The 15,073-nt window shown below is 39.2% G+C and overlaps 1 protein-coding gene across 3 annotated transcripts in view; it reads right to left on the bottom strand.

Annotated features, from left to right (window-relative positions):
* Positions 1-10,286: 10,286 nt before the first annotated feature.
* Positions 10,287-15,073, bottom strand: part of ITGA6 (integrin subunit alpha 6) — an 81,148-nt gene continuing 76,361 nt past the window's right edge. For 2 of the 3 annotated variants that reach the window (XM_061608488.1, XM_061608490.1), the window contains exon 25: positions 10,287-13,862. In XM_061608488.1, coding sequence (XP_061464472.1) covers positions 13,701-13,862 — 162 coding nt within the window. In that variant the 3' untranslated portion in view covers positions 10,287-13,700. The remainder of the gene's footprint in view (positions 13,863-15,073) is intronic. The other variant, XM_061608489.1, reaches the window with a different exon arrangement.

The following is a 15,073-nucleotide window of genomic DNA, read 5'->3' on the forward strand; positions in this document are numbered from 1 at the left end:
CTTGACCTTACCGCCATGGATGACCCCGCTGGGAGTACATGACTCCCGACGGCATCGCTCACAGGGTTCATTGGAACACGCAAGCCCACTCACCACTGCAAGGTGACGATCCATACACATATTCATACAGGACAGGGTCCTCTACAAGATGGCATTGGTTCCAACCCAGGTCAGAGCTTTTTGTTCAGTTATAGCTCAGACAAGGTCATTTATCATTTCTGATTTTACAGTGTTTTTAACTGTATTTAATTATGCATTCTATAACTTTTGTGATCCGCCCGAAACGTTTTAGTTAACTGCAGGGAATAAATCTAAACAACACCAACAACATTAATTTATGTATCAGAAGAATAGCCAAAATCTATAGGAAACATTATAAGAAACTTGGATGCCCATTCCAAATTATGATTTGGGGCACCATGAATCATAGTTCCACACATCAGGGATACTGTCTTCTATTAGATGCCATCCATGCATAGTTTAGAGTCTCATCTATGAAATTACATCTTTATGCTTCTTGAGTGAATCGTTGTCTGGTGATCCGGCCAAGTTTCCATCTGCCATGGCACCAGATAACATAGAGTCATACTTTGAGAAGAATTGTTGTGCATTTGATTTATTATATCTCTAAATAAATTACTACACATATATATTATATTTCTCCAACAGGTAACAACCAAGTATACAAATGAACATATAAACAAGTGCAGACTTAATTTAAAAAACAAATAAGGAAGTCACATTTATCAGAACTGGTAAAACAGTAAAAAACATTTTTCTTAGAAATATATTAGAACATTTTTGCAGTTTACAAAATCAACACCATTTCACATGGGCTGAAATTAAACAATTTCACCCATTCAAAATAATCTCCTGGTTTTCAAACAACTCTGAAATAGTAGTAGATTTAGAAGAGGACCTTCTAAACTGCACATTGCACATCATCATTATTGTTTGGTCCTTTATAGCCTCATTGCTGCAATATGACTTGGAGTACTATTTTTCTTTGTGAAGTCTTGGAACAACTCATTTGTTGCACAAACATCACCACAATTGCCCAGGTTGGCAAAAAAGTGATACCCCCCAAGTCTTTTAAAAACATATTAAAAACAAAAGATCTTTACAAAATCAAATACAAAACATTGAAAAACACCTTTTGAAAATTACAAAACATTGTTGAAAACATCTTGAATATAATTCCAATACAGATGCACACTGGGACAACGTCTCTCCTTAAAAGGGTTGTTGAAAGATGGGATTTTCTTATGTTTAATTTTTGTATCGGTCTACCCTCTTACTCACCTTGTTACAGCTCAAATATTATTATTTTAAAAAGCCATTGGTATTGGTGACAGAAGGAAATGTGGCAGGTTAAAGAACAATGATTTCTTGAAGATGTAATTTCATAATTGACACTCAAAAGCATTCATGGATGGCATCTCAGAGAAGACACTCTTCCAGGTGCAATGTAGTATGTTTTATGGTGCCCCAAACCATCTTTTGTTATGGGCACCTCATTTCCTTATTCTTTTCCTGTACATATTTGCTATATTTTCTAATACATATATGCCCTTGTCTGTGCCATACAGATACAAGAAATTCTGAATTGGGTGGGAACCCTCTCCAGAATGCATGGGTGTATGACCTGCAGTGCCCAAAGCATGTTTGATGGTGGAATCCCACAGTTCCTCATGTATTTTCTACATAGCTTGATTATTGTTGTTGTGCATAGATGTGGGTACCTGTTCCGTATGACCACAAACCATGCCAGGCAGGATGCAGTAGCATCTCGCGGAGGACACTATTCACTTTGCTCAAGTGAATGATTTTTCATAGCCCACAGAAGATTTTGTAGTGGTCACCACAAATTATTTATTTAATTATTGAATTTATTAGTTGCCCATCTGGCTGGCTGTCCAGCCACTCTGGGCAACATACAACATAAGCATATAATAGCTAGACATTGAAAATCTAAAAACAATGATGATAAAATCTAGCCCACCCCAAAAGCCTGCCTGAAGAGCCCGGTCTTCAAGGCCCGGCAGAAGCTCATCATAGAAGGGACATGGCGGAGATCATTTGGGAGGGAGTTCCACAGGGTGGGGGCCACAATTGAAAAAGCCCTCTCGTTCTCACCAGTTTGGCTGTTTTGACTGATGGGATGGAGAGAAGGTCTTTTGAGGCTGATCTTGTTCGGCGGCATAGCGGATGTTGCTGGAGGCGCTCCTTCAGATAGACTGGGCCAAAACCGTATAGGGTTTTAAAGGTCAAAACTAACACCTTGAATTGGGCCTGGTAAGGAACTGGTAACCAGTGCAACTCTTTTAGCACTGGTGATATGATCTTGCCAGCAGCTGCCTTTAATCAGGCGCGTTGCCGCGTTCTGTACCAGTTTTGCCATATTTACTCTTCATTATTTTAGCTGGGAAAGACATGCATCTCATAGAGTACACCATATTTTTTCCTGAGGTATATGATTTGTCCTGGCCCAGAGCAGTTTTTGGGGCGTGTACCCCCAGTGACTTATTTTTTCCTGTATGTTTTTATCTGCTTTGGTTTTGGATAGATGCCCTCCCATGTGCCCTGCGCCCAGCAGAAGCTCTGGGCCAGGCAGGACGCAGTGGTATCCCGTAGGGGACACCCTCCCCTTTCCTGGGGTATATGATTTGTCCTGGCCCAGAGTAGATATTGGGGCATGTACCCCCAGTTACTTATTTTTTCCTGTATGTTTTTGTCTGCTTTGGTTTTGGATAGATGCCCTCCCATGTGCCCTGCGCCCAGCAGAAGCTCTGGGCCAGGTGGGACACAGTGGGATCTCGTAGGGGACACCCTCCCCTTTCCTGGGGTATATGATTTGTCCTGGCCCAGAGCAGATTTGTGGGGGTGTACCCCCAGTTACTTATTTTTTTCTGCTTGTTTTTGTCCAGTTTGATTTTGTATAGATGCCCTCGTGAGTGCCTGGTGCCCAGCAGAAGCTCTGGGCCAGATGGGACGCAGTGGCATCTGGTAGGGGACACCCTCTCCTTTCCTGAGGTATATGATTTGTCCTGGCTCAGAGCAATTTTGGGGGTGTGTACCCCCAGTTATTTTTTCCTGTATGTTTTTTTCTGCTTTGGTTTTGGATAGATGGCGTCCCATGTGCCCTGCGCGCAGCAGAAGCTCTGGGCCAGGCGGGACGCAGTGGTATCTCGTAGGGGACACCCTCCCCTTTCCTGGGGTATATGATTTGTCCTGGCCCAGAGCAGATTTTGGGGCATGTACCCCCAGTTACTTATTTTTTCCTGTATGTTTTTGTCTGCTTTGGTTTTGGATAGATGCCCTCCCATGTGCCCTGCGCACAGCAGAAGCCCTGGGCCAGGCGGGATGCAGTGGCATCTCATAGGGGACACCCTCCCCTTTCCTGGGGTATATGATTTGTCCTGGCCCAGAGCAGATTTTGGGGTGTGTACCCCCAGTTACTTATTTTTTCCTGTATGTTTTTGTCTGCTTTGGTTTTGGACAGATGCCCTGCTATGCGCCCTGCGCCCAGCAGAAGCTCTGGGACAGGCGGGACGCAGTGGTATCTCGTAGGGGACACCCTCCCCTTTCCTGGGGTATATGATTTGTCCTGGCCCAGAGCAGATTTTGGGGTGTGTACCCCCAGTTACTTATTTTTTTCTGTGTGTTTTTGTCCAGTTTGATTTTGCATAGATGCCCTCGTGAGTGCCTGGTGCCCAGCAGAAGCTCTGGGCCGGACGGGACGCAGTGTTATCTCGTAGGGGACACCCTCCCCTTTCCTTGGGTGTATGATTTGTCCTGGCCCAGAGCAGATTTTGGGGTGTGTACCCCCAGTTACTTATTTTTTATGATTTTATGACATCATTATGTATTTATGATAATATCGGAATCCTGATGATTTTGATTGTATAAATTTATTGTCAGTCTTGACGGGGAGAGTCTCCTGATTACAGCGATATATCATACAGGGTACCCCATTATTTATTTTGGGGTTCAGGGGCATTTTAAATTTGGCTTGACGTTGCTGTAGCTGTCAACTTTTCTTCTTTGTTAGTGACTGAAATTTCACACAAATAAGGAACTTGGAACTGGGAACTAGGAACCAAGTTCAGCGTGGTAACATCGAGCAAGAGGAGGGTGGAGAGGCGGTGCTGGCTGAGCCGCTGGGAAGGTGTCGTTGGGCGGTGGCATACAGAGCCGTGCTTGGTCCTCCAAGGTGGAGGAATTTTCTTCCAGTTAAAACTCTCTTCTCATGATCTCCTCGAAGATTTGGTGTGCTGCATTTGCTTATTTTGCTGCTTCCGGGTTTGCTTGTTTGCATATATTTATTTTATTTATTTATTAGATTGATATCCTGGCCTTCCTCCCAGTAGGGCCTTATGTATGTTTTATCAGCTGTTATAAAAAAAATTCTCTGGCTAGGGTGAGTTAGGTTAGTTTTCACACACCTCACTACAGGTCTCCGAAGAAGTAGCATACGCTTGTGACTCCCGCCTTCACTTCTACATCTCTTCAGTACAGTAAGTTTAGCTGAAAAGTAGAGTGGGTAATTTACAGTGTGCTCCTACTCAGAAGTAAGGGCAACAGATTTCAATGGGCTTCCTCCCAAGTAAGTGTCACAGGATTGTAGCCTTAAGTGGTTTGGACTGCAATCCTCAGCGTACTTTTTTTGTTATGTGCCTCCAAGTCGACTACGACTTATGGCGACCCTATGAATTGGTGACCTCCAAGAGCATCTGTCATGAACCACCCTGTTCAGATCTTGTACGTTCGGGTCTGTGGCTTCCTTTATGGAATCAATCCATCTCTTGATTGGCCTTCCTTGTTTTCTACTTCCTTCTGTTTTTCCAAGCATTATTATCTTTTCTAGTTAATCATGTCTTCTCATGTGTCCAAAGTATGATAACCTCAGTTTCATCATTTTAGCTTCTAGTGATAGTTCTGCTTTAATTTGGTCTAACACCCAATTATTTGTCTTTTTTGCAGTCCGCAAAGCTCTTCTCCAACACCACATTTCAAATGAGTTTATTTTTCTCTTACCTGCTTTTTTCACTGTCCAACTTTCACATCCATACATAGAGATCGGAAATACCATGGTCTGAATTATCCTGACTTTAGTGTTCAGTGATACATCTTTACATTTGAGGACCTTTTCTAGTTCTCTCACAGCTGCCCTCCCCAATCCTAGCCTTCTTCTGATTTCTTGACTATTGTCTCCATTTTGGTTAATGATTGTGCCAAGGTATTGATAATCCTTGACAAGTTCAATGTCAATGGAAGTAAAACCCTCTGAACAACACCGTTGGATTTACTTCCGAATGAACATGCATAGGGTTACGTTATTGGCCATTGCAAAGAGGGAATAGGAGTTCCATCCCCCTTTTTCCTGGCTTGGTTTCTGTGTCAGCTGAAGGTAAAAATTTCCAAATAAGACTTTTCTCGCCATTGCATCTTATTTTTTTTTTAAGTTTCTACTTTTCCATTTGTTTGTTGGCCTACGCTTATTTAAAGATTGAGAAACCGTGTATGAGGGGAAATGGCATCGTATACCAACTCACATTTCCCCCAGGTCCCATGTTAAAACAGCTTTAGATTACTCCTCTGGGAGTTTCTGCTCAAGATGGGCATCTGAAGACATAAGAACAGCCTGTGGGATCACGCCAATGGCCCATCTAATCCGCCATCCTGTTTCCACAGTAGCCAGTGTTTTAGACTGTGTTCATGTGCAGACTTACTACAGAGTAAGTCCCATTGCAGTCATTGGATCTTCTGAGTAAACATGCTTAGGACTGTGCTGTTTTAAAATAGGATGCTGTAGTGAGGATTGTTAGGGGCAGGGTGGTCAGATGCAAAAGAGGACATGTCTCCTGCATGTTAATCGCTACATAAAAGGCTTTTCAAAAGCTGTAACATGTCATGTGAGCTACACCTGCTGATATTCCTTCTTCTACCCAATGATTAAAGGGGCAGGAACTTTTTTTGCATCTGGCCATCCTAATTATAAGCATTCTGTTATTGTAGAGGACTAGAATCTACACACCTGAGAGTAAATCGAATTGGTTTCACTTCTAACTAGACATTGCTTAGGAGTAGAGTAGGACTGCATTGTAAAATTCATTTTGTAGCAGGAGGGAATATTCTTTTAGGAGGTGTTATTCCTGCCAAATCTGCTTTGTGACACCATTTTTATGCCTTCTCCAACCTGGTCACTGTCTTAGTTTAGTAAGTTTAATGCATGTTTTCATCCCATGCACTGAGTATTACATACTCCCAATACTAATATTTTATGCAAAGGGTTTAGTTTTCTGCAGTCAATGTTGTAGGCCCTCATCTTACTGTATTACATACCACTTTCAAGTTGCAAGTTGGTTTGGCCTGTGTTGCTACCCCTCCCCCCATTTGTTTAATGCTGAGGAGAACTGTTAAATTCTGGAATCAAAGTGAAAAAGAATTCATTTGTATATTGCCAGCTTTATGTGGACATTTAAAAACAGTTTTATATCCATGTACGTTTGTTAAGCATATACACAGCTGTGTAACTGGCTGTCACTTCTCAATTCAATGGTGCAAAACACATGGTGATCTATCATGAGTGAGACTTCCATCCTTTTCACACTTAATCCTAAACATACTTCTTTGAAAACAAGGGCTATTAAGAGTATGTCTAATAGCTCAGTTATGTCTGGATTTATAAAAAAAATGTTCCATTGAAACCCAGTGGTTCAAATAACAAGTTCCATTTTTTTCAGCAGGACTTAGTCACAAGTAGTTTTTTAAATATTTTAATTTAAGAAAGAACATAGAGAAATGTACAAAAGAACATACAAAAGCAATGTTTAAAAGTTGAATTGAAATGAGTGATTAAATTCTAAACACAGAAAATCCCTCTAAATCATAAATGAATAGATCATAAGTATAAACAAGGCTTTTGGAAATAATCCCATCACTTCAACAGGATTACCAGTCATTTTCCTAAAGTGCTTAATGACATGTCTATGCTTTTAAAATTGTGGATAATTTTAACATGGTCATCAAACACAAGGGATTTTCCCATCGCAGTCACCAAAAAACTTGGCATTTTTTTCAAAACTTTTGCTGTCAGCATACTTTCTTGTCAAAACAATCTTTTTGTCCTTCTTTACTGCATTTCTGAAAATAGCTAATAATCTAGCCTGTCAATTCTGGTAATATTCCCAGGCATTTTAGCATGTTTTTAAATTGCTTTTTTAAAAATGTGTTTTAAATTTGTATATTTGTTTTTAATTGTTGTAAACCGCCCAGAGAGCTTTGGCTATGGGTACAAATGCAATAAATAAATAAAATAAATATAATCACCAAATATTTCCTGAATTATTTGCACCATCTTTTCCCAGCTTTATGGGCATGACACAGCCATTACTGATTAGATCCCAAATAGTACGTATCTTCTATCCTGCAAAGCTAGCCTATAGTTAGATCCTGTATTTTTTTTTGCCCTTTTCCTATCGGAGAAGATTGAAAGTTTTGTTGCCATGTTGAAATCTTTGTGAAAAATAACTGAAGCTATGGGAGATGCATCTTAAGAGTTAATCCTTATGTAGTTATGTAGGGCAGCTATGAGAGAACTAGAAAGGTCCTCAAATGTAAAGATGTATCACTGCACACTAAAGTCAGGATCATTCAAACCATGGTATTCCCAATCTCTATGTATGGATGTGAAAGTTGGACAGTGAAAAAAGTGGATAAGAGAAAAAACTCATTTGAAATGTGGTGTTGGAGGAAAAGCTTTGCACATACCATGGACTGTGAAAAAGACAAATAATTGGGTGTTAGACCAAATTAAACCAGAACTGTCTCTAGAAGCTAAAATGATGAAACTGAGGTTATCATACTTTTGGACACATAATGAGATGACAGGATTCACTAGAAAAGACAATAATTCTGGGAAAAACAGAAGGGAGTAGAAAAAGAAGGCCAAATTAGAGATGGATTGATTCCATAAAGGAAGCCACAGACCTGAACTTGCAAGATCTGAACAGGGTGGTTCATGACAGATGCTATTGGAGATCACTGATTCATAGGGTCGCCGTAAATTGTAATCAACTTGAAGGCACTTAACAAAACTCATTCTTTCAGAGGTATAGTAAATCCTACCTGCTCCATGTTCTAGCAGTTTTCATTCTAATTATCCTACTAATAGTATGATGAAGCTATCAAAACTGCTGCATAGTAAGTTTGTCACCTCCATATTAACAATGACCTTTTGCTGTACAACCTTAGCTTTAATTCTGGGGATCTTGTAGTTCCAAATGAGTTTATTCATAATAGATTGAATCAGGTGCACCTTTGTGGCATGATTACGGTTCCATTGAAAAATACAAAATTTTGATAGCACATACATCTTAGCCATGGCAATCCTGCCAAGCCATTTTTAATGTTAAATATTACAAGGGGTATTCATTCCTAGTCCTACCTAGAGTAGACACATTGAAGTTAATAGACATGACTAACTTAGGATCATTAATTTAATTGGGTCTACTCTGAATAGGACTTAGTTGAATACAACATGTTTTTTGTTTAATCCTAGCTATAAGAGGATCAATATTATTTCTAACAACTAGTTGATGATATAAAATATACAGATATTTCTGTCTTTCCATTTTGCTTTAAATGCATGAATTATTTCTTCTATAACTGCTGTGTCTAAGTTCAAGTTAAGGTTTTATCTGCCAAGTCACTATCCTATACTCACTTACCTGGGAGTTAGCCCCTTTCAACACAGTGGGACTTAATTCTGAGTAGATATGTGCTGTAATAGTGCTTCTTTATACATGTTTCCTTAAAAGTCCCATTACATTTATTCAATTCCATTAAAATCCCAGGTAAGCTGGTATATTATTGCAGCTTTAGCATGTACAGTAGGGCCTGCTTTACAGTGCTTCGCTTTAGAGCGATTTGCTAATACAGCGGTCTCAATTAGACACAATTAGACTAAAGCTCCACTCATATGGCGCTTGTTCTGCTTTTATGGCGGTTTTCGGGCATCGCACGCCATTCTATTCAATGGGTTCTGCTTTACAGCGGTGGTCCAGAACATAACCCACCGTATGAGTGGGGCCTTACTGTATAGCATTGCACTGCTGATTTATTTGAGTTAGGCAAAGAAACTCGAGGGGGGTAAGGGCATCATCATCATTGAATGCCTGGTTAACAATATTAATCCCTTACATATTTAGATTTAGTCTAACCAATATTGGCTACGACCTCATGCCATTGAATAGTAACTTGAGATAACGGGCAATCTTGCCTTACCTTCCCCCTGCCCCCCAAAGCTGTGAAATTTGTAACAATTGTCTGTCACAATCCTAGGCAATGGGGTACTATAGAATAAATCTATTCAGGCTCTCATAAGTGGCCCCATACAATGATCCCTCAAAGCTTCCCTCATAAAAATGCCTGTATCCTATATCAAAAACTTTTTCTGAATCAATATATTGTCAGTGAGCCAAATAAATGACAGTAATTTTCTTGGTTTTCTCTCAGCTAATGGTCATTTAAAAAACTGTTTGGTCTTTGTGTATATTAAAAACCTATGATTGTATTTAATTCTGCTAATATTGAGAGTTTAATTTTGTGCTTCACATTCAGCATGGTATGACTGCCCTTCTGATAACTTTTTAGATTTTAGTGTTATTTGTGATGTTTGCATCCACATATCCCACATGTGTTTGTTTATATACAATATGAAAATAATTACGTTAATGTAGGGATTCGCTGTACTTTAAACCCTTCAGTAAACTCATTTGTCGCCCTGGGCTCCTGCTGGGAAGGTGGGATATAAATCAAATAATAAATAAATAAAATTTGTGTTAACTGTCTAGGCCAGGAAATATCACTATGTTCAATGGGACTTACTCCCATGTAAATGTAAACAGGACTATAGCCTAAAATGTAAAATCTACAAAATGAATTATATCTCATACAGGAAGGTTAGTTGACATATATAGTTTTCTATAGTATACTAAGAATTCCTGAATTCTCAAGAGGAATTACTGTTAGCTTGTTTTAGTGCTGGAATAGTTTTAAATCAAAGTCTGAAGCTAATAGATTTTCTTGATTGTCTCTATACTCAGAAATATGCTTGTTAGAACAATACTGTTTTTGCTATACCAACTATTTTATAATTTGAATATCATTTATAATTCAATTTTTTTCTGCCATATAATGTGTGAAGTGGCCCTAACCAAACAACTATTTGTTGCATGTTTGCAGAAATTAACACACTTTTAAGTAAACAATTTATTACCATCACAGAAAGAGCTTTTCATACAAAATTTATTTCACACTTTCATACAAATATCCACAGGTGATTTTTAGCAATGATTTAACATTTGATGTTAGTAACAGTCAGTGTAAAAATGAATATATACCAGTGATGTGACTTGAGATGACATTTTAGACCAGTCCTAATTTAACACTGCCTATGATTTGCTCTTCTTGGCAAAGCACCAAAATCACAGTTGTGTTTTTATGAAAAGAGACAGTAGTGTTTTAAAATTCTAGCTTTTCAAGTGACGAAGCCCATAGTATTTGGATTTTAAATGATAATAATTTAAGATTCTCTCCACCAGACATGCTGCTGTGGGGGTCTTGTGTGGGGCCCCATTTAACTGGGGTGGAAAGAGGCATCAGCAGAGTTTGGTGGACTACATTGCCATAGAATTGTAACACGTTTGATGAGACTAAGTTTACACATTTAACTTTTTTTAAAAAGAAGCCTTTTTGAAAAATTAAGGAATTTTTATAAAATATGTGGGCAAAGAGATTTGAATAACAATAAAGCAGTGAAAGAAGTGGAAATTAACAACCAGAAACCAAACCTTAAAAAGGACAATAATCATCTTGAGCTGATTTTTTTTTGTAGTGTGACTGTAGAGAATAAGGCATATAGGATCTGGTTCCTGAAGATAAATATTTAAAGTTTGCATAGTTTTTATCCAATCTCACACACTCTGCACATACTAAAGGTTTTGTTGATATTTCGTATATAGTAAATGTTAGAGCACACTTACAATACTTATTTAATCAGTACCAATATTTTTTTAAGATGTAGCTTTTAAAAAACTGCAGATACCTTTGTTATCATCACAGGTATCAAGCAGCACAAGTGTATGGAACTATTCTTACAATTAAAATGTAGGTATTGTATGACATTTACTCAGTAGTCTTAAATTGGACCAGTATAGATCCATAGTTAAATTTCGGAGCTTCTGTTTTGTGTCAAGTGCTATAACGTCTGCAGTAGTTAATCTTGTTCCAAATTCAGAACTAGAAAACCTCCCTCGCTCACTCCAAGGAGCACTCGCCATATTAAGTTAGTGATATAAAATTTCTATAGATAAAACATCTGTAGGTATGCATTAGTGCACCAATTATTTAGAAGATACAATATTTCCCTACTACATAATGAGAAATAGGTAAAGAACAGCTTTCCAAGAATGTTTTAGTCACTGAAATTCAAAGGATTAAGAATTGGCACATTTAATGGAAATGATTCAGTTTTAATCTGAACTTTTATATGCTATTGCTTGATAGTGTTCAGTTAAAAATCTTTGGCTTAACAGTTAGTCCAAGACAAAGATTTATGGTAAAAATAAATATATAGAAAAGACTTACAGTATATACAAAAAAGTACAACCAATATTCAAGCTTTAAAAAATGAACAAACCTGTGTATATTTGGTGTGAGCGACAGATACACACAAACTGACTGTTAAAACATTGAAACATAACCTATTGCACATTTAAGATTACACTAACTACCATGGCTATACACAAGTTTTAGGAGAAGGAATTAGCAGGTTTAGGCTGCAATCTCATAGACATTTACCAAGGAATAAGATCTAAGGAACTCAACAGGACTTGCTTCTGGATAGATGGATAAAAGATTGCACTGTTAGATATATCATATTTACCTGAAGAACACATCTCAGGGCCACTGTATACATTGGTGGCTGGTAGTTTCATGACTGGCAGGACTGTAATTTTTAAACTCCCTTCCGTTTGACACACTAGGACTGGTACAATACTTAAAGGAAAGAATGCCTTTAAACATGTGCAAAGTGCCATGGTCTCACTACTGAGAAACATCACCTATCCTCTACATACCCATAGACAGAAGGAATGGCTTCCATGTGAATATGACTTCCAGACAAAGTTGAGCTTCATCTCTCATTTAGAAATTTAGCCATACCAATTTACATTAGTTCTTGAATCCATACATTCTTACAGAAAATACATACACATGTATTGGCAAAAATAAAAAAACCCAACAACAACCCCAATACACAAAAGCTATCCAAATGTCAGGAAACATTTGTTTCTGTTGCATGTAGTTTTTTCAGCAATGCAAAACAAAACAAGCATCTCTCAAGCCTCTCAAAATCCAAACCACTTGTTCCCCCAAAACTGAAAAAAATCCATCAGGTCACTTATATAAAGTTAAAGGTTTAATTTTAGCAGGGGTCTACCAGAGTTCAGAACCTAAACTGAACCACTGAACCTTTTCAGTGTGATGGCTTAATCCTAGAAATGTGAAGTAATAACCTTTGACCATTTGAAGAGTTACCTCTCACAACTGAATAATTACAACCAGCCTCCGTATGTCTTGAGATTAGGGAGAGCATCTTCCAGGTTTGGGGCGATAGGTTAGGATGCATGATGACCAGATCCGTTTGAAACCCCACCCTTTTCACTTAGAAATTCCCTGAAACAACAATCCCTAAAACCCAAAGTGAATGCTTTGTTTGCTACCACCACTGGGAAGCCACAACCAGGCTGTTGTCATAGAATCATAGAATAGTAGAGTTGGAAGGGGCCTATAAGGCCATCGAGTCCAACCCCCTTGTCTGCAAGTGGGAGAGGTAGGTAGGTAGGTAATACCACTCTGTTACACTCAGAGTCTCATACCATTTTACTAAAAAAAAAAAATACATAACCGGTGGCAAGACTACTCTCCCCACAAAAATGTGACACTCAACAGAAGGTGATATCCCTTTCTATCAAGACACTGGTTTTAAATTAAGACTAATGAACTGAAATGCAGGAGCACCCATAGTTAAGTAAATTATCTCAGGATCTTAGTGGGGATCTAGGTAGCTGCTCAGGTATGCAAAACGGCAAGAAAGCTAAGCCCAAGAACTCAAGATAGATTGAGGTGCAAGACCTAAAATGCAGTTCAAACTGTAGGCAAGACCTAATACACACCTCGGATTCTGGCCAGAGAGTTCTAATAAGCCACGACTGTCAGCCCAAGAGGAAACTAGAGGGTGGCAAAGGTGGTGGAGGAGGAGCAAACAGGCATCCAGAATTCTAGCTGCAAAAATTAAGCTGAGAGAAAACAGACCTAGGAGTTGTATGGCACTATTCCATAGAGAGACAGGACAGCCTGAGTTATCACATAATTTCCTCTACAGACTCCCGTCTTCCTTTCCTGACTGATGGTTTGGATTAGAACTGAAATATTTTTTAAAGATTGGACATTTTAGATAATGCATATAGATTGGTTTAGGTGGTCTTAAGAGTTAGGCCGGTAAAACAAAAAAGCTTTAATATAAAAGTAACATCTTTTTTTAAAAGGTGAGTTCTGTAGATAGGTCTTCATCTTTCCATCATGAATCAGGGACACCTTAAAAAACATTTGAGCCTTCAGTTCAGGGGTGATCCCTAGGAATAACTTTCATTTTCATTCCATTTTGTGATCCACTGTTTTTTTGCATAATTCTCTTTAGTTTTTCCATCTTTGATCTGCCTCTCCTCTTTCCGAATTCTTACAGCATGGTAGCGGGGGACGCTGTCATCGTACCTGGAACGCTGGAAGAACCCACACTGAAGCGGGGAGGGGGGAATTCAAGACTAGAGTTAAATGTGTGATTATGTCCTTGCACTAGTAGAACAGGCAGTCTTCCTTTAAAGAGAGAAGCAACATGCAGTCCCCCAGATACAGCACAGGAGACAGCAAACAGTGCAATCCAAGCAGGTAAATAGAAAACACTTCCATTAATTTCAAATCTCTATTTTACAATATGCACCTATATGCACCAACAGGGTACTATTTCCTATGTTGTCAAGATCAAGGTGAGTTTGTGGGTTTTGGATTAGTAACCCTTTATTAGCAACCTTCTTAATCAAGCAGACAGTCCCTGTAGGCAAGGCCCCATAAATATTGTCACCAGTGGCAATGAGAAATCTCTTGCTGGCAGTCTGCATTTATTTAGGAGCACAAAGCAAAAGATCTCTCTCACGTTCTCCTTATTGTAGAGGGGTGGGGGTGGAATGGGGACTGGCATCCACTTTGTGCCAGATTGGTAAGAGGGGCAGAACCTCTGCCTTCCCCCCCCCATCCTCTAGCATGCACCGAAGATTCACGGGTTGAAGTGAGGGACAATGTAAGCACAATGCAGCAAGCAGAGAGGCACTCAGCAGTGAGAACTTCTCTTGTGTAGAGCTCAGGGCTGTGGAGTCGGAGTCGTAGAGTTGGGAGCAATTTTGGGTGGAGTCGGAGTCGGTAGAAATGTACCAACTCCGACTCCTTCGTAAATGGTAAATGTATATTAACTAGTAATAACAAATTTACTGTGGTAAAATGGTAGCACAAGGCATTTCATCACCACCACGTGAATCCAGAGCTTGGAAAAGTTACTTTTTTAAACTACAACTCCAATCAGCCCCAGGGATTGGGCTCATGGGAGTTGTAGTTCAAAAAAGTAACTTTTCCAAGCTCTGGATTCACGTGGTGGTGATGAAATGCCTTGTGCTACCATTTTACCACAGTAAATTTGTTATTACTAGTTAATATACATTTACCATTTATGAAGGAGTCAGAGTTGGACAGTAGAAAAATAGAGGAGTCGGAGTCGAAGGTCTGGCGTACCGACTCCACAGCCCTGGTAGAGCTGCCCCACTTTTCTAAAGAACGTCTCTATAATGAGTTTCCGCCGGGCCGTGAAGACCTGGCTCTTCAGGCAGGCTTTTGGGGTGGGCTAGATTTTATTATCTTTGTGTCAAGATTTTTAATGTTTATTGTATCTGCATGTTTA

Source organism: Rhineura floridana, chromosome 2 (genome assembly GCF_030035675.1).
Source record: "Rhineura floridana isolate rRhiFlo1 chromosome 2, rRhiFlo1.hap2, whole genome shotgun sequence".
Taxonomy (NCBI): Eukaryota; Metazoa; Chordata; class Lepidosauria; order Squamata; family Rhineuridae; genus Rhineura; species Rhineura floridana.